Source organism: Leptonychotes weddellii, chromosome 4 (genome assembly GCF_054177405.1).
Source record: "Leptonychotes weddellii isolate Sample4059 chromosome 4, ASM5417740v2, whole genome shotgun sequence".
Lineage (NCBI taxonomy): Eukaryota > Metazoa > Chordata > Mammalia > Carnivora > Phocidae > Leptonychotes > Leptonychotes weddellii.
In genome coordinates, this window is record NC_138372.1 from 36,790,439 (window position 1) to 36,811,435 (window position 20,997).

The 20,997-nt window shown below is 35.9% G+C and overlaps 1 protein-coding gene across 3 annotated transcripts in view; it reads right to left on the bottom strand.

The window, feature by feature from the left end:
- Positions 1–20,997, bottom strand: part of FAF1 (Fas associated factor 1) — a 466,200-nt gene that overhangs the window by 249,361 nt on the left and 195,842 nt on the right. For all 3 annotated transcript variants that reach the window (XM_081816911.1, XM_081816912.1, XM_081816913.1), the window contains exon 5: positions 18,844–18,935. In XM_081816911.1, the coding sequence (XP_081673037.1) occupies positions 18,844–18,935 (92 nt within the window). The remainder of the gene's footprint in view (positions 1–18,843; positions 18,936–20,997) is intronic.

The window sequence follows — 20,997 nt, forward strand, 5'->3', positions numbered from 1 at the left end:
TGAAAGAAATTGAGGAAGACACAAAGAGATGGAAAAACACTCCATGCTCATGAATTGGAAGAATAAACATTGTGAAAATGTCTATGCTGCCCAGAGCAATCTACACATTCAATGCAATCCCTCTCAAAATACCATCAGCATTTTTCACACAGCGGGAACAAGCAATCCTAAAATTTGTATGGAACCAGAAAAGACCCCACAGAGCCAAAGGAAAGTTGAAAAAGAAAACCAAAGCTGGGGGCATCATAATGCCTGACTTGAAGCTATATTACCAAGCTGTAAACATCAAGACAGCATGGTACTGGCACAAAAACAGACACACAGATCAATGGAACAGAATAGAGACCCCAGAAATGGATACTCAATTCTATGGTCAACTAATCTTCGACAAGCAGGAAAGAATATCCAATGGAAAAAAAGTCTCTCGAATAAATGGTGCTGGGAAAATTGGACAGCCACATGCAGAAGAATGAAACTGGACCATTTTCTTACAACATACACAAAGATAAACTCAGAATGGATGAAAGACCTAAATGTGAGACAGGAATCCTCAAAATCCTAGAGGAGAACACAGGCAGTAACCTCTTTGACCTCGGCCACAGCAACTTCTTGCAAGACACATCTGCAAAGGCAAGGGAAACAAAAGCAAAAATGATCTATTGGGACTTCATTAAGATAAAAGGCTTCTACACGGCAAAGGAAATAGTCAACAAAACTAAAAGGCAACTCTCGGAACGGGAGAAGATATTTGCAAATGACAGTACAGATAAAGGGCTGGTATCCAAGATCTATAAAGAACTTATCAAACTCAACACCCAAAAAACAAAAAACCCAGTCAAGAAATGGGCAGAAGACATGAACAGACACTTCTCCAAAGACATCCAAATGGCCAACAGACACATGAAAAAATGCTCCACATCACTTGTCATCAGGGAAATACAAATAAAAATCACAATGAAATACCACCTTACACCAGTGAGAATGGCTAAAACGAACAAGACAGGGAACAACAAATGTTGGTGAGGATGTGGAGAAAGGGGAACCCTCTTACATTGTTGGTGAGAATGCAAGCTGGTACAGCCACTCTGGAAAACAGTACGGAGGTTCCTCAAGACGTTAAAAATAGAGCTACCCTACAACCCAACAATTGCAGTACTGGGTATTTACCCCAAAGATACAGATGTAGTGAAAAGAAGGGGCACCTGCACCCCAATGTTCATAGCAGCAATGTCCACAATAGCCAAACTGTGGAAGGAGCCAAGATGTCCTTCAACAGATGAATGGACAAAGAAGATGTGGTTCGTATATACAATGGAATATTATTCAGCTATCAGAAAGAATGAATACCTACCATTTACATCGACATGGATGGAACTGGAGGGTATTATGCTAAGTGAAATAAGTCAATCAGAGAAAGACAATTTCATATGTGGAACATAAGAAATAGTGCAGAGGATCATAGGGGAAGGGAGGGAAAACTGAATGTGAAGAAATCAGAGAGGGAGACAAACCATGACAGATTCTTGACTTTGGGAAACAAACTGAGGGTTGTGGAAGGGGAGGTGGGTGGGGGCATGCAGAAACTGGGTGATGGGCATTAAGGAGGGCATGTGATGTGATGGGCACTGGGTGTTATACGCAACTAATGAATCATTGAACACTACATAAAAAACTAAGGATGTACTATAAAAATAAACAAACAAACAAATAAACAAACCCACCCACCCAACCAACCACATGTTCTATTGTGTGCTTGTCTGGCCATTAAAGCAGTTTTGTTTTCTAATTTAAATACAAATTTTTGTGTGTATAATCCACTGATTAGAACCCTAGAGGAAAGGAAGAATGAATGGCACCACAGATGCCTAAGAATCTAGAAGAATCTCTTTATTTTCTGGTAGTATCTGAGGCCCAGAGCAGAAGAGTGACCTATCTACAGTCATACAGTGATTCTGTGGCAGAGCTGGGGCTACAACTCAGATATCTTGACTCATTATTCCTCAATTCCTTCCACAGCACCCATTGGAAAATATAATACCCCACTCTTGCTTAATTCAAGACTACCATTACCTGATTTCCCACCAATGGTTTTCCATGGACAAAAAAAAAAAAAAAGAAAGAAAGAAAGCCATATATATTAACACCAGTGGTTTACTCAACTATCACAAGAGTCCCAATTAGCACCTTGGATTTAACCCTGCTTGTACAATAGCAATTAATTCAAAGCCATAGTTAACAGCAACTTCACAACTCAGAGGCCACACAAGCAGACCATATGTTTGCATGACGAGAGCTCAAAAACACCCTCATAGAAGTCATTAAAATATTAACTGGAACCATCCTCCCAGTATAAAAGGTCAAAGTTCAACACCACGTCTCAATTACTACTAGTAAAAGGGACTACTATACAAGGGACACCTTGCTTTCTGTCACCTTTCCATTAAATGAAGAAAATCTATATAACTAAAATGGTACTGGACATTTTCATCACTTATTAGAACAAGACCAAAACAAGTTGAAAAGACTGTCTTATTACCAAGACATCCCCTCAGTCCTTTTCTAGCAAGTGATCACTAGTAATACCAAATCCAAAAATATTCAACCTTCTCCAACTATATTTATATATGGCCTGAAAGCTTTGGCACTATTTCCCTTACCTAGAATACTTTTTCTTCTGCTCTTCACTTGAATGGCTCCTCAACCATCATGTCTCAGCTTAAACAGTAAATCTTCGGAGAGGTCTTTCCTGAGCTTACAACCTAGAGTACCACCCAATTCTTATCATGTCAGTCTATTTCAGTTCTCTAGAAAGCACTTATTATCATCTAATATTTTTTCTTACGTTTTTATAGTTTGTTGCCTGTCCCCCCACCTCTACACATACTATATTGTAAACCCCATGAAAGCAGGCACTTTGTCATCTTGTTCCTTATTGTATCCCTAGTACCTAGAACAATAACTTAACACATTGTAAGATGGTACTCAATCTGTCTCTGGTAAATGAGTGAATAATAGACATCCTTCATGAATAACATGATAGACGGACTCTCAATTTATCTGAAAAACACTTTATGATGAATTTGACAATTAGCAAAACATCCAATGGAGAGACTACAAATGCATGGACCAAAAACCACATTCCTCAATTAGTCATGAAACTTTTCATATTCACTACAAAAATATGTTATTAAGGGCTTTTTACATACATTAACACTTTCATAAACTGAGGGAGATGCTCATTAAGAATGTTCTTGCTTTTCACAACTCAGGATCTAGTTGGAGAAGATAGCTATACATGAAATAATACTAAGGAAACTAGTCTCAGGGAGGAAAAATGTTGCCTGAGGCCAAAAAGCCAGTGTAGGGCAAATATAGAACTGAATAGTCTATGTGTTCTATAAAGCCAGAGCTCCTTCCATTACTCCATATTTTGATGAAGAAAAACCATAAGGAACATTGGACAAAAATAAAGGCTAACCTCATGCCAAGAAGTGAAGATTGTCTAGCTCATTACATTTATGAGACATTTTTAAGATCTTCTGTTCCCCAGATATTTCATCTCCGTTCTGCATAATGCTTCATATCCCACCACTAGAACTTCACTCGTTAGCTTTGGTCTTTAAGAGGCAAATATCCTTAGGACTGTGTCACTTCACAATATTTATTCTACAAATATTTCTAGGTACCTAGTATGTTTTAGGCACTCTTTTAGCTGCTGAGGATATACCAGTGAACAAAAAAAGTCCCTGATTGCTTATAGCTTTACACTGTGATAAAGAAAATGGACAAGAAATATTAATATATTACTAAAGTAATGCATTGCAGTGATAAAGCAAGATAAAGGGAGAAAGTATGACAGAGGGGCTGTTTTAGACAGGGGGATCAAGAAAAGCCTCTCTGAGGATGTGACATTTGAGTAGAGGACTGAATAAAGTAAAGAAATAAGCCAAGTTGATTACTGATGGAAGATCATTCCAGGCAGAGGAATAGGCAAATGCCCTGAAGTGGAAGCACATTTAGAATGTTTAAAGAAGAGCAAGTAGGCCAGTGCGGCTGGCAAGCTATGAGCCAGAAGGAGGGTGATAAGAGAGAGATGAAATGAGGGAGAGGTTCAGGAACAAGATTATGTAAATCCTTCATAGGTCATAGTAAGGAACTTGGATTTTATTCTAAGTGTGATGAAAAGCTAGTAGAGGGGTTTGAGCAGGGGAGAAACATAATCAAGTTATGTTTTTCAAAAGAGGGCTACTGGTTCATTTAAATATTAGTAACACCATTTGAATTTGGAGAGAAAGGCCATTTGAACGTAGTGGATTAGGGACAGGGGAAAAAAGAGATTAAATGGGAAAGCTGAGAGTGGCAAAGAAAAGTTTACCTACTCATTTTTATTGTCTCTGGTTACAAGTTGAGATAATTTTCTTACATTATCTTTTTCTGGTTTTGGTATCAAGATTCTATGAGCATTATAAGATAGGTAGCAATCCCTCTGGGAAGAATTTAAGATTGGAATATTCTGTTTCGTGAAGATTTAGTAAAATTTCACCATGGAAATCCTCTGGGGTAGGAGAGGAAGAAGGAGTGGCATATCAAATTTTTGACTGTTAATTCAGTTTCTTTAATGGTTATCATTTTTTTCAGGTTATCTATTTCTTCTTGTACTAATTTTAGTACTTTTAATTTTATATGACACTCTCCATTTCATCTCAATTTCAGGTTTTATTGATATAAAGATAGACATTTTATTATTTATACATATTTATTTTTGTTTTAAAACAATTTATTAATTTTTAGTATTAATTTAATAGTTACTTTATTAATTAAGAAATCTCTTCTGAATCTATAGTTAAGTCCCCTTTTTCATACCTGATATTTTTATTTGTACTCTTATTTTTTCCTGGCTTGACTTTCCAAGCAAAGAGTTAATTTGCTGTTGATTACCTCTATCAATAATTTCTGCTACTTAGTATTTCTTTCCTTCTGTTTTCTTCTGACTTACTCTGTTGTTATTTCTCTATTTTCTTAAGTTGAACAACAATTCAATTGTTTTCTATCTTTCTTGTCTTCTAATTAGTGGACTTAAGATTACACATTTCCCTCAAAGTACCACTTTTGCTGTATTCTAAGTTTTAGTACTAGCACTCTCACTTATGTTCACTTCTAAATATCTAGTGGTTGTTAGTATGATTTCATTTTGACCCATAATTCTGAAATAAATCATTTGTAGTATCCAAATATATGGAGAATCTCAGAGATATCTTTTATTATTACTTCACCTCTAATTTTATTGCATAATGGTCAGAGAATGAGGTCAGTATGATAGTGATTCTTTGATACTGGCTTTGTGTTCTAGGAATGACCAATTTTCATAAGTATTCCATTTATGGTTAACTTGGCTATTCAAATCTTCTATAGCCTGCAAAAATATATTGCTTAATTCATTAGTTTCTGAAACATGTTTGTATACGACTGTGGTTGATCTGTTTCTCTTTGTAATTCTGCCAATTTTGCTGATTTGTGCACACAAGTTCACAACTGTCCTATCTTCTTGGTAAACTGGCCCTCATTGCTATCTGCCTTAAATTCAATTTTATGTGATACTAGTATTGCTATACATTCTTTTAACTAAGATTTGGCTAGAATATCATTTTCTGTCCCTTTATTTTCTCTTTTCTATGCCAGTTCTTTAAAAGATGATTCTCTGGTAAACAACATATAGTGGACTATTTCTAAAATCCTATTTGAGAGCTTTTATCTTTAATAGCAGAGTTTGATACTTTACTGAAATTTTGATATAGTTGATTATTATTTTTTTTTTTGCTACCATATTTTCTGCTCTCTACTCTCCTTGTTTTCCTGTGCTTCTTTTTCATATTACTGCTTGCTGATGTATTGACTAAGTTTTCCCATTTTCTTTTTTCTTCTAGAAGTATGCACGTTATTTTTCTTTATCATTATTCCCTTCTATCTTCTATCTTTCCTACTCTCTCTAAATCTGCTAGCTAACTTCTTTTCAAATACTTAATCCCTGGACTCTACTCTGCCTCCCTGCTATGGACTGAACTGCATTTTCCCCCTTCCCAACCAGAATTCTTATGTTGAAGCCCTAACCCCCAATATAACTATTTGGAGACAGTCTTTAAGGAGTAATTAAGGTTAAATGAGTTCGTAAAGGTGGGGCCCTACTCTGATAGATTTGGTGTCTTTACAAGAGGGAGACCAGAACTCACTTGCTCAATCGCACACACCTACTATCTTTTTTTTTTCTCTCTCTCAATCTCTGCCATGTAAAGACACAGCAAGAAGGCAGTTGTCTGCAAGCTAAGAATAAAGCTCTCTCCAAAAACCAAAACTTGCTGGAAACTTGATCTTGAAACTTTCAGTCTCAAGAACTGTGAGAAATAAATGTCTGTTGTTTAAGTCACCCAGTCCATGGTATTTTGTTACAGTAGCTCGAGCTAAGCCACTGCTGTAACCTTTTTGGCCAATCATTCTTTTTTGGTTTTACTTTTCCAAATTTTCCTTATCTGCTGTCTCTTTCTCCTCATACTTCTAATTCTCCAGTCTCTTGACCCTACTCATCCCTCAACTTCTCCTTCCCTTCACAGTTGACTTTTCTGAAATAATAGTAATTCCAATTCCTCATTTCTCTCTTATTCCTTAAAATCTACTATAATCTGGTTCTCATTCTTATCTACCAAAAATAATCTCAACAAAGTCATCAATTAATATGCCAAACTCAATGACCTTTTAAATAATTATCATCCTAATTGGAATACACTGCAGTATTTTGCACCATTGTATATTTGAAACAAAAAATATAGGAAATAGTATAGATTTCTCAAGATTTTCTTACTTTTAGACATATGACTTTGAATTACATATGGATACACACCAGTGAAAAGTTCCATTGGCAACTAGGATATATGGGTTGATAAATAGATTGTGTGTCATCTATACATATTTGAAAAATGAAGGACTAAGAGTAGATATCAGGGAGAAGTTACAGTAGGAGAGACTGCTGAGAACAGAACTCTCAGGAACACCAGCCTTTAGAGCAGATGAAAAAAGAAGCTTACTGAATGAATCAACCTGAGTGGCAGACAGAACATTAAGAGTGGTATCTAAGCAAAATTTCTGTAAAGAGACAAATTAAGAAAAAACCTTACACTTTTAATGAATAGGGTATAAGCTACTTGAGGACAGGGCTTATCCAGCATGTAATAATTAAATCTTTGGTGAACTAAATCTTATAATATGAAACATGTATAATTAACAGGTTATCTTTGCTTTGCTAAGTTTACTATGACTTACAGTATAGTTTGAAGTTTTGCCATTGGGGTACTGCTTCACTTTTCTATTAATTAGTGAAATGTGATCTATTAAGAAGTGTTTTTAAATGATTTTCAACTGTTATAAAGGTTATGATTAAAGAGATTGCTCTTATATTCTCAGAAAGCTTCATATTCTGTTTTCTGAAAAATATAATTTACTTTAAAATAATTCTAAATGTAATTATAGATACGCATATCATAATTTTCTGCTCTTAGTTTTTTATTTTTTCAGAAATTGTAAATACAAAAAAAAGACTCAATTAACAGGCACCCCCTAGTGGCAGTATAAAATCAACAAAAAAATTCTTATAGGACATGGTTTAAAATGTAGTGTTCTCTAGATCTACAGTTCTCACCAAACCTTGAGAATGAAGTGGTCTGTCAGTAAAAAATGTAAAAGCATGTTATTTTATATCTACATTTTACTAAATGATTAAGGATACGCTGAAAAAGAAGTGAATCCCACACTGAAGTTTCATGAATACTCCTGAGAAGAATTACAATGAGTGAAATAATGTATATAAATGACCTTCAAAGAGTATATAACAAATTACAAGACTGAAAAAAAATTTCTTTCTAAACAACTGCCTCCAAAAGAAAAGGCATCTTTAGAGTAAAATCTTGTAAATTTCTGTTGAGGATCTGAAAACTATACTAGATGGAGACTCATATGGAGACTTCAGAGTCAGAAGTATTTACTGTTGACCCTGAATGATCCAAAACTCTTCTACACACCTCAATTTCCTCATTTATAAAATAGATGCATCAAAATCAATCTGCATCCTTGTAGGCTTATGGTAAGAATCAAGTAACAGTTAAATGAAAAGGATTACTAATGGTATTTATTAGCATAAACAAATCATTTTAATTACTGTGCTCTGTGATTTATGCTTTCGCATATAATGTACCACTAATGCTTACTGAATTTTTACAACCACTTTGACAACTAAAAACAGTGCTTCCCATTTTATAATAAATGAAAAATCTAGGGTCCCAACTAAACTGGGAGAGTAATCCAGGCTTTTTCTCATTATACTTATATCTTGGCATCCTTTGTCTTGAGAGATAGATTTTAATCATAACACTTTTCTGACTTGGTTATAATAAATTTTGTTTAGGAGTGACACTGTAATACCAATATTTTCTAGTCCATTTAGAGAAGACAGATACTTTTTTTTTTTAAGATTCTATTTATTTATTTATTTGTGAGAGACCATGCATGAGAGAGAGCTAGAGAAAGCATGAGCAGGGAGGAGAGGGAGAAGCAGACTCCCTGCTGAGCTGAGCAGGGAGCCTGACGCCTGACGCGGGGCTCGATCCCAGGATCCTGGGATCATGACCTGAGCTGAAGGCAGACACTTAACCAACTGAGTCACCCAGGCACCCCATTAAGAGAAGACGGATACTTTATAAAGAAAAAAATCTAATGTTTCCATTGCACTGGAGTTGCAATGGTAGAATCTAGCAGCAGAACCTCATTATAGTCGGTTATTATCCAATTCCCCTCCATTTTCCAATATATATTGACTCATCTCAGACAAAAATAAATAATAAAACCAATTAAACATCAAACCAACCATGTAAATAAAAAATACTTTTTCAAAATTCCTAAATCTGAGATAAAGAAAGGGATGGGTTATTATATACATAATAATATCTCCTACTTAGGACAACCAATTCCAGAGCTCTTCTATTCATTTGCCAATTCTCAAATAACATTAAGAATCACAGTTATCCTTTATTTTCTCCTTTTTAGATTATAAATTAGGTAACAAATTACAAATTTTATCTACCATATCAGAGAACACAGTATGTTATATAACTCAATAGGAAATTGTTTGTAGACTCTATAGTTAAGATGTCAAAAAATTATTTTTATTTGTTGAAACTAAAAACAAAAATCACAAGTTAAAAATAATTATAACCATTAATTTAAGGTTCTGCATGGATTTTTTGTCTCCCATGAAATCAAAATTAAAATATACATCACCAAAAAAGGGAAAATAATCCCTACTTTTATGGAAAGATATATTAGATTAACACACTAGAAGAAAAACAACTTGGATTTTAGTTAGATTTTAATAAAATGTGCATTAACATGATTTTTCATTAAGAGGAGCTCTACATGTCCCTCCTCCCACTCCCCAGATACTCTGTGCATTTATGTCTTCTGTTTGGCTTTGAATTTTTTTTGTCATACTGTTCCAACAAAGGAAACAGCATCATTATAACTTGGTAAAAATCCATTAAGCCAGGTTGGAAGATGGTAGCAGAATAGAAGGACCCTAGGCTTGCCTTGTCCCAGGAATACAACTAGATAATTATCAAATCATCCTAAATACCCCAGAAATTCATCTGAAGACTGGGAGAACAAACTCAACAACTAAAGGTAGAGAAGAGGCCACATCAAAGAAGGTAAGATGTGCAGAAACATGGTTTGGGGAGAAAAAGAGACTGTGGCCGCCACAATGGGGAGGGAGTCTGGGTCCTGGAGAAGAGTGACTAGCACACAGGAGAGCACAAGGGGAAAATGAATCCCCATAGCAGGTGGCTGGGAAAGCAAGAAGGGCTGAATTTCATGAGTTCCTGCAACAAAGCAGGGCCTAAAGCCTGGAGTTTTAAAGGTCAGCAGACTTCGCTGGAATAGAACCCAGAGGGCATTAAGCTCCTCTTGGAGCAGCAAACAACCCAAGGACACAGAGTAGAAACAGTGATCTGAAGAGCACCTGGGCACACAGTGGGTAGGCTATTTGCTCATTTCAGAGTGCATCCCACAGAAGCAGCATTCACAGAGACACCACTCCAGGAACAAAGGAACTGGCCAGCACCATTTCACTACCTGCCCTCACCATGAATACAAGGCCACCTGCAGGAACCAGCACAGCATGGACACTCATACCTAACCAAGCCACACCCCCCCCATGCTCCAGAAGAACCACACTTCCCAATAATGCTTGCATCAGTCCAATGTGGTGGCCTCCTGCTCCAGAAGACCAGCCCAAACCTGTGCTCACACCATGTCTCCAAACACGGGAGTTTTGTGGAGCCTCAGTTCCACGGTGGTGGTGACAGGTCTCATGTCACAAATATACCAGAGCACACCTAATTAAAAAGTGCCACATTCAGGCCAAGGACCAAACACTGCCCACAATAAGCAAAGAGAGCCTCTATAGACGACTGACCTGAGGATAAAGCAGCCAGGAAAAACAACAGAGCACATGCAGCACACAATGGAGACACTCCTGGAAGTGTCAGGCCCTGGGGAACAGGGGAGACAACACTGCATGGCACTAGAGGGTTTCTTAATAAAGCCATTACCCTCAAGAACAGTAGATATCGATGACTCCTAACACACAAGAACAGGCACAGAGACTTAGACAAAATGAGAAGACAGAAATATTTATCCCAAATTGAAGAACAGGACAAGGTCATAGCCAGAGAACTAGGCAAAACAGATATGAGTAACATGCCTGGTAGAGAATATAAGGTAGTGATCATAAGGATACACCCTGGATTTGAGAAAAGACTGGAGGGCATGAGTGAGACCTTTAACACAGAGATAAGAAATAACATAGCAGAGATAAAAAGATCAATAAATGAAATGAGAAACACACTTCATGGAATGAACAGCTTCTGCAAAAAGCAGAGGAACAAATTAATGACCTAGACCAGAGTAATAGAAAGTATCAAGATGAACAAAAGAGAGAAAAAAGAATTATGCAAAACAAGAAAAGACTTGGGGAACTCAGTGACTAAATCAAATGTAATAACATTTGAGAGAAAAGGGGGCAGAGAAATTATTTGAAGAAATAACAGATGAAAATAGAGGTGCTTGGGTGGCTCAGTCAGTTAAGCATCTGCCTTCCAGTCAGGTCATGATCCTGGAGTCCTGGGAGTGAGCCCCGTGTCAGGCTCCCTGCTCAGGAGGGGGCCTGCTTCTCCCTCTTCCTCTCCCTCTGCCCCAGCTCTCTCTTGCTATCTTTCTTTCAAATAAATAAATACAATATTTTAAAAAATAGCTGAAAACATCCCTAATCTAGGGAAGGAAACAGATATCCATATCCAGGAGAGGCACAGAAAACCCCCATTAATATCAACAAAAGCAGATTCACACCAACACATAATTAAACTATGGCAAAATATAGTAATGAAGAAAAAATTTTAAAGCAGCAAGAAAAAAAAAAAAAAGACAGTAACTTACATGGGAAAACCCATAAGACGAGCAGGGGATTTTTCAGCTGAAACATTCTAAACCAGAAGGGAGTGGCATAATATATTCAAAGTGCTGAATGGAAAAAGTCTGCAGCTAAGAATACTCTATCCAGGAAGGCTATCATCAAAATAGGAGACATAATGAGTTTCCCAGACAAACTAAAATGAAAGGAGTTCAAGACCACTGAGCTAGCCTGGAAGAAATATTAGAAGGGACTCTTTGAGTAGAAAGGAGAGACCAAAAGTGACAGCATAACAGCAGGAAACACAAAAGCAGTAAAAATGAATATTTCTGTAAAAAGCCAGTCAAGGAACTCATAATATAAAAGAATGTAATATATGACACCATATACCTCAAACGTGGGGAGAAGTAAAAAAAAAATGAGTTCAAACTTAAATGATGATCAACTTAACACAGACTGCTATATGCAGAAGACATTGTATACAAACCTAATGGTAACCACAAATCAAAAACTACTAATGTATATGCAAAGAATAAAGAGAAAGAAATAAAAATATATCACTAAAGAAAACCAGAAGATCATGAAAGAGAGAAAGACAAGAAAGGATCAGAGAAAATCTTCAGAAACACTCACAAAACAAGTAATAAAATGACAACATTAAAATGGACTAAATGCTCCAATCAAAAGATAAAGGGTGATGGAATGGATAAAAAAACAAGACCCATCTACAGGATGCCTACTAGAGATTCATTTTAGACCTAAAGAGTCCCATACACTAAAAGTGAGGGAATGGAGAAACATTTATCATGCAAATGGATGTCAAAAGAAAGCCAAAGTAGCAATACTTATATCAAACAAAATAGCCTTTAAAACAAAGACTGTAGGGCGCCTGGGTGGCTCAGTTGATTAAGCGACTGCCTTCAGCTCAGGTCATGATCCTGGAGTCCCGGGATCGAGTCCCACATCGGGCTCCCTGCTTGGCAGGGGGTCTGCTTCTCCCTCTGATCCTCTTCCCTCTTGTGCTCTCTGTCTCTCATTCTCTCTCTCTCAAATAAATAAATAAAATCTTTAAAAAAAAATGAATAAAACAAAGACTGTAAAAAGAGATAAAGGAGGACTCTATATAATAATAAAGGGGACAATCCAACAGAAAGGGGACAATCCAACAAGAAGATATAACTAATACAAATATTTCTGTACCCAATACATAAAATAGTTAATAAGCATAAAGGAACTAATCAATAAAAATACAATTATAGTAGGAGACTTTAACACCTCCACTTACATCAATGGACAGATCATCTAAACAGATCATCAACAAGGAAACAATGGCTTTGAATGACACACTGGACCAGAGGGATTTAACAGATACATTCAGAACATTCCATCCTAAAACAGCAGAATACACATTCTTTCCAAGTGCACATGGAACACTCTCTAGCATAACTCACATATTAGGCAAAACAAAAGAGGCCACATCAAATTTAAAAAGAAGTCATACCATGCATCTTTTCTGACTACAACACTATGAAACTAGAAGTCAACCACAAGAAAAAATCTGGAGGAGCGCCTGGGTGGCTCAGTCATTAAGCAGCTGCCTTCGGCTCGGGTCGTGATCCCAGGGTCCTGGCATCAAGCCCCGCATTGGGCTCCCTGCTCGGCGGGAAGCCTGCTTCTCCCTCTCCTACTCCCCCTGCTTGTGTTCCCTCCCTCGCTGTGTCTCTCTCTGTCAAATAAATAAACAAAATCTTTAAAAAAAGAAAAGAAAAAATCTGGAAAGACCACGAATACATGGAGATTAAATAACATGTTACTAAACAATGAATGGGTCAACAAAGAAGTAAGAAATAAAAAAAAAAGTACATGGAAACAAATGAAAATGAAAACACAATGGTTCAAAACCTTTGGGATGCAGCAAAAGTGGTTCTAAGAGGAAAGTTTACAGCAATATAGGCCTACCTCAGGAAGCAAGAAAAATCTCAAATAAATAACCTAACCTTAGACCTAAAGGAGCTAAGAAAAAGGACAAAAAACAAAACCTAAAGCCAGCAAAATGAAGGAAATAATAAAGATTACAACAGAAATAAATGATATAGAAATTTAAAAAACAACAGAAGAGATCAATGAAACCAGGAACTGGTCCTCTGGAAAAAAAATCAATAAAACTGATAGGCCTCTAGCCAGATTCATCTAGAAAAAAAAGGAAGGACCCAAATAAGTAAAATCACAAGTTAGAGAGAAAAAATAATAAAGACCACAGAAATATAAACAAGTATAAGAGAATATTATGAAAAACTATATGCTCATAAATTGGACAACCTAGAAGAAATGGATTTCCTAAAAACAAATAACCTACCAAAACTTAAACAGAAAGAAATAGAAAATTTGAACAGACCAATTACCAGTAAGGAACTTGAATCAGTAATCAAAAAATTCCCAAGAAACGAAAGTCTAGGACCAGATGGCTTCACAGGCAAATTCTACCAAACATTTGAAGAGCTAATAACCTATTCTTCTCAAACTATTCTAAAAAACAGAAATGGAAGGAAAACTTCTAAATTCATTATATGAGGCCAACAGCATTACCCTGATACCAAAACCAGATAAAAACACCACACAAAAAAAGAGAACTACTGGCCAATATCTCTGATGAACATAGATACAAAAATCCTCTAAAGAATACTAGCAAACAAAATCCAACAATACATTAAAAATATCATTCACCACAATCAAGTGGGATTTATTCTTGGGCTGCAAGGATGGTTCAATATTTGCAAATTAATCAACATGATACACGTTATCAGTAAGAGAAAGGATAAGAACCATATGATCATTTCAGTGGATGCAGAAAAAGCATTGGACAAAGTACAACATTCATTCATGATAAAAACTCTCAAAAAGTAGGTTTAGAGGGAACATACAAAAGGCCATATATGACAAAACCACAGCTAACATCATCCTCAATGGGGAAAAACTGAGGGCCTTTCTCCCAAAGGCAGAAAAAAGACAAGGATGCCCACTCTCACCAATTCTATTCAACATATTACTCAAAGTCTTAGCCACAGCAATCAGACAACAAAAATAAATAAAAGGCATCCAGATCAGCAAGAAGTAAAACTCACTATTTGCATACGACATGATACTATATATGGAAAACCCAAAAGACTCCTAGAACTGACACAACAATTCAGTAAAGTTGCAGGATACAAAATCAATCTACAGAAATCTGTTGCATTTCTATATACCAATAATGAAGCAGCAGAAAAAGAGATTAAGAAAACAATCCCATTTACAACTGCACCAAAAATAGTAAGGTATCTAGGAATAAACCTAACAAAACAGCTGAAAGACCTGTACTCTGAAAACTATAAAACACTGATGAAAGAAACTGAAGATGACACAAAGAAATGGAAAGACATTCCACGCTCATAGATTGGAAGAATAAATATTGTTAAAATGTCTCTACTACCCAAAGCAATCTACCCATTTAATGTAATCCCTATCAGAATACCACAAGCATTTTTCACAGAATTAGAATAAACAATCCTAAAATTTGTATGGAACCACAAAAGGCCTGAAGAGCCATAGCAACCTTGAAAAAGAAAAGCAAATCTAGGGGCATCACAATTCCAGGTTTCAAATTATTTTACAAAGCTGTAGTAATCAAAATAGTATTACTGGAAAAAAAAGACACATAGCTCAATGGAAAAGAACAGAAAACCCAGAAATAAATCCACACCTATATGGTCAATTAATCTTTGGCAAAGCAGGAAAGAATATCCAATGGGAAAGACAGTCTCTTCAACAAATATTGCTGAGAAAACTGGACAGAACATGCAAAAGAAACAGAACCACTTTTCTACATCATACAGAAAAATAAATTCAAAATGGATGAAAGACCTAAATGTTAGACCTGAAACCATAAAAATCCTAGAAGATAACACAGGCATTAACTTCTCTGACATCAGCCATAGCAACTTTTTTCTAGGTATGTCTCCTGAGGCAAGGGAAACAAAAACAAACTATTGGGACTGCATCAATATAAAAAGCTTCTGCACAGTGAAGAAAACAATCAACAAAATCAAAAGGTAAACCTACAGAATGGGAGGAGATATTTGCAAATGACATTATCCAATAAAGGGTTAGTATCCTAAATATAAAGAACTTGTACAACTCAATACCCAAACACCAAATAATCCAATTAAAATATGGGCAGAAAACATGAACAGACATTTCTCCACAGAAGATATACAGATGGCCAACAGACACGTGAAAAGATGCTCAACATCAGGGAAATGCAAATCAAAACCACCAGGTGATATCACCTCACACCTGTCAGAATGGCTAAAATCAAAAAACACAACAGACAAGTGTTGACAGGGATGTGGAGAAAAAGGAACCCTCTTGCACTGTTGGTGGGAATGCAAACTGGTACAGCCATTCTGAAAACAGTATGGAGGTTCCTCAAAATGTTAAAAATAGAACTACCCTACGATCCAGCAATTGCACTACTGGGTATTTACCCAAAGAATACAAAAACACAAATTCAAAGGGATACATGCACCTGTATATTTATAGCAGCATTATTTACAACAGCCAAGATATGGAAGCAGCCAAAGTGTCCACTGATGATGAATAAAGAAGATGTGGTATATATATACAATGGAGTATTATTCAGCCATAAAATAAAATGAAATCACTATTTGCAACAACATGATGGAACTAAAGAGTATAATGCTAAGCAAACGAAGTCAGTCAGAGAAAAACATATGCCATATGATTTCACTCCTATGTGGAATTTAAGAAACAAAACAAATGAGCAAAGGAGAAAAAAAGAGAGACATAAACCAAGAAACAGACTCTTAACCATAGAGAACAAACTAATGGTTATCAGAGGGGAGGTTGGTAGGGGGATGGCTTAAATAGATGATAGGGCTTAAGGAGTGCACTAGTTGTGAAGAGCTCCGGGTGATGCAAAGAATTAGCGAATCTCTATATTGCACACCTGAAACTAATATAACACTGTAGGTTAACTAACTGGAATTAAAATAGAAACTTAAAAAAAAATTAATAAAGCCAACTAAGGAAGACTACTTTAGTGCTATATTAAGTACTCATTCTCCAATAAAACACTGCATTTCATAAGCACTGTAAGGCCCTGCTTGCCTAGGAACTGAGCAATTTGACAATCAGACAATCAAAGGAAGGTCAGCCACATAGCAATGAAGAATATTTCCATTAGCCCAGGAAGACATTTTGATAAATCCATTTAATCATGTGACTGGAAAGCAATAGATTATAACCAGTAATGTCTCCTATCTGCTCATAATTATGTGGATTACATACTGGGTAACAGTGATTACACTCTGTTAACTAAACTACAAAAATAATGCCCTGACTAGATACAGAACCATACATATAACTCCTTGTTTAACTTAATCTCATCTAGTGTTGATAACAACTACTATAAACACAAGGACTACAGTACTGTTTGGCTGTGTGTAATGATGTGCAAATTCAACCTCCCATTAATATGTGACCTTAACAGAAAATAAACAGTGACCAAAGAAATGTTTAAATTCTTAACCTAAAATGAACTATTAACAGACTATCAAATACAATTACATTAGATTTAACTTTTTTCAGTTCAGTGATTTCTACTTTGGTACAAGCCATGTTTAATTTTTTTGCTACTATCTACCTGTAATGGCATAATTTATAATAAGAAATATACATTTGGTCTTCTCTCCCCCTTCCCCCCACCCAAGAGCTCCTAAAACCCTTGGAATTTTCTAAATGATGAGAGTGATACAGGTGGAAGGAGCAAGGGATCTTTTGTTATTCATAACAAGCCCCTTTCAGCCACACAAGAGTTTGTTCACGAGTTAATGATTTTGAGAAAAAATCCTCAGGATGAGGACTGGTTGCAAGGGAAAGCAAGCAAGTGATTAGAGGGTTGGAACTTTCAGCTACCTGCATTCTCCCTGCCTCCACATTTGTAGGGAGGGCAGAGGGGCTGGAGGTTGAGTTAATTATTAATAGCCAATAATTTAGTCAATAGTGCCTATGTAATAAAGCCTCTATAAAAAACCCTAGCTGATGGGTTTTAAAGAGCTTTCAAGTTGGTGAACAAGAATGCATCTATGTGGTGTAAGAGTGGCACACCCCCAACTTTAAGCTCCTGTGCTCAAGACATTTCCAGATCTTGTCCTAATTATCTCGTTCATCTGGCTGTTCATCTATATTCTTTAAAATATGTCTTATAATAAATTGGTAATAGTAAGTAGAGCACTTTTCTGAGTTCTGTGTGTCATTCTAGCAAATTATCAAACCCAAGAAGGGGGTTGTGGGAACCTCCAATGTATACCCAGTTGTTCAGAAGCACAGGAGACAACCTAGACTTGAAGTAGTATCCGATGTGGGAGCAGTCTTATGGAACTGAGCCCTGAACCTATGGGATTAGATGCTATCTCCAGGTAGATAGTTCCAGAATTTATTTAAATTATAGAACATCAAGCTGGTATTGAAGAATTGCCACATATTTGGTAGCCAGAAGTGTTCTGTGAGTAGTACAGTAGAGAAAAACAGTAATTTTTTCCTTCTACTATATAATAATAAAAATATTTGATACGTGGTAGGCAAAGTTTGATAATATCCCAAGTTTAGGCACACAGGTCTGCACAAAATCACCAAGTAGTATTTAAAAAGAAGTAAATGTGTATAAAAACTGTGAAAATCTAAAAACAAACATAGTTCTGGAATGATACTGTACTCACAAAAATTATTACTCTATCACTAACATCATGTACCACCTAGCAATAATAATGCCATAATTTAATATTAAAATCATTTAATCATTCTATAAATGTCCCGAGTTTCACTGTGAATAATGAAAAAAGAACGAGATACTTTATTCCAAAAAGAGATAAAATCTTAATAAAAATGTTGTATCAGTGCTTTTCAAGCTGTATTCTGCAGTGCCTGATGAATTTTCCTCAAAGGTATGCCTTCTTTAGCCATGGGAGAAGCTAGAGTTCCATTTACTCAATCTCTTCCATCCAATCTCTTCCTTCCCCTTCAAACAGAACAGTATCATTTTTGACTATTTTTCCCATAATGGAGTTTTGCTAAAGATTTTCTTTGGAAAAAAAATTCCACCACTAAAATCAAACTACCCAAACCAAATAGTTTGAAATTTTATGTAGTTAATAGTTGTTGGTAAGTTAAAGCTTCAGCAAGATTTTTATTTTATTTCATTTTGATATTTATATACAGCTTAAAGCAACTTAACAATCAAGCTTTTCATTTCAGATTCTCAGGAAAAGTAAACACCTTACCCAGCATGACTAGATGATGAAGGTGGCGGCAAGTCTGGTGTGAGGACATAAAGACTGTTGTTTTTTGGCAAATGTAGCGATTTTAAGACCGTCTGAAAAAGAAAAATTAAAAACAAACAAAAAAAATGACTGTTGATTGTATATTGTTCATTTTTTCCCTAAAGTTCTTAAAATTTTTTCAATATTGTAATTTTTTGAAACTTTTGACAATTTCCTAAACAGAATAATGCAGAACTATTGAAACCAAGTAACTTGTTTCTCCTATATATATATATATATATATATAAGCATAAATATGAACATTAAAAATAAAATACAAAATCTTTAGCTCATGATGAGATACAACAGATAAGAACACAGTTAGGAGTCATTAATTTCTTCACTGAAGAAGTATATCCTTGAAACTAATATGCACTTCGTTCCAGGATCATTATAGCAAAAATTAGCAATGTAGGTTTTTAGAGATCATAAGACTTAGAAAAGATCATAGTGAGCAACTCAACTCAATGGCTTTATAGATGAGGAGCTGTAGCCTGAGAAATAAGGTAACTTGGATGAGATCTCTAGTAAATGTTACCTAGGTCACTTAACTCTTTCTCCAGAGAATTTTTATGTTAAAATGATCCATCCAGGGTGAATAAACTACTCTTGGGATACATCTGAACTACATCTTGAAAACCATACAAAAGTTCACTAAATTTTTTTGGCCATAAAATTACTACATACCTTTCAAATTCCTAACTTGATGGTAAATACTAACATAGCTCAAACCTTTTTTTTTTTTTAAAGTAGGCTCCACACTGGGCATGGAGCCCAATGTGGGGCCCAAACTCAGAACCCTGAGATCAAGACCTGAGCTGAGATCAAGAATCAAACAGTTAACTGACTCTGCCTCCTAGGCACCCCTCAAACTTTTTTTGACAGCAAAATGCATTAAGAAACACATTTTATATCTTTACATCGTAACTCAGGGACATACATATTTATTCGACAGATATTTATTGAGCCACCTACTCTGTGCCAGGACTATTCCAAACACTGAGGATATAGCGGTGAACAGCACAGTCTAAATCCCCTGATCTCTCTTACAGAGCTTTACATTTTAGTAGGAATAAATAAAGTAAGTAACCTATGTAGCTGAATATTAAAAAGTGATAATTTTTTGGACTAAAGATAGATCAGGGAAGGGGGGGTGAAGCATATGGGGGTGGGAAGTTATGTAATTTTAAACTGGATGATCAGGGTGGAGCTTACTTGGAGAATGTGACATTTGAGCAAAGATGTAAAGGGGTGACAAAACAATTCATGAGAAAATACAGAAAAAGAATATGTCAGGCAAAGAAAACAGCACAAAATGCTTAAGGAACAACAAGAAGTCCAATGTAACTGAAGTCAATGAACATTAGTAGAGATAGGTCAGAGAGAGAACAGTCACAGTAGGGACAAGAAATGTACTGAGCTATGGGCTTTGACTTTTGCTCCTAATGAAAAGGTAAACTACTGGAGTGACATGATCAGATTCACATTTAAAAAGAATCACTTTGTCAGCTATGTTGAAAACAGATGGGAAGGGGTTGGCAGAGGAGAGTAGAAGCACACAGAAGGCTAATGGAATATACTAAGATAAGGGTGATAATGGTTTATGTCAGTGTGATGGTAGTAGAAGTGATGCAAAATAGCTAGATTCTGGATATATTTTGAAGATAGTGCCAAAAAATTTCTTGACACACTGAATATGTGTTATGACAGAAAAGGAGTCAGTAATGATCCTAAAGATTTTAGACTGAATAACTAGAAGGATGAAGTTACTATCAATTGAAATGGGAAAGAATGAAGATGAGGACTTCTATTTTGGGCAGATAAGTTTGAAACGTGTATTAGGCATTTAAGTGGAAAAGATAAGCAGCTGGATATATCAATCTGGAATTCAGGGAACAGGTCTGGGGTGGAGATATAAATTAAACATATAAAACTATGCATATAGATGCACTTAAAAATCATTACACTGGATAAGATCACCACTGAATTTAGTTATGTGGTCACTTCACTGGTACTTTGACAAGAGCACTAGCAATTCTCTGCCTAGACTGGGCTCAGGAGGCATGGGGAGAAATAGAGACAAGAAATATAAACAAGGGGGGCGGAGCAAGATGG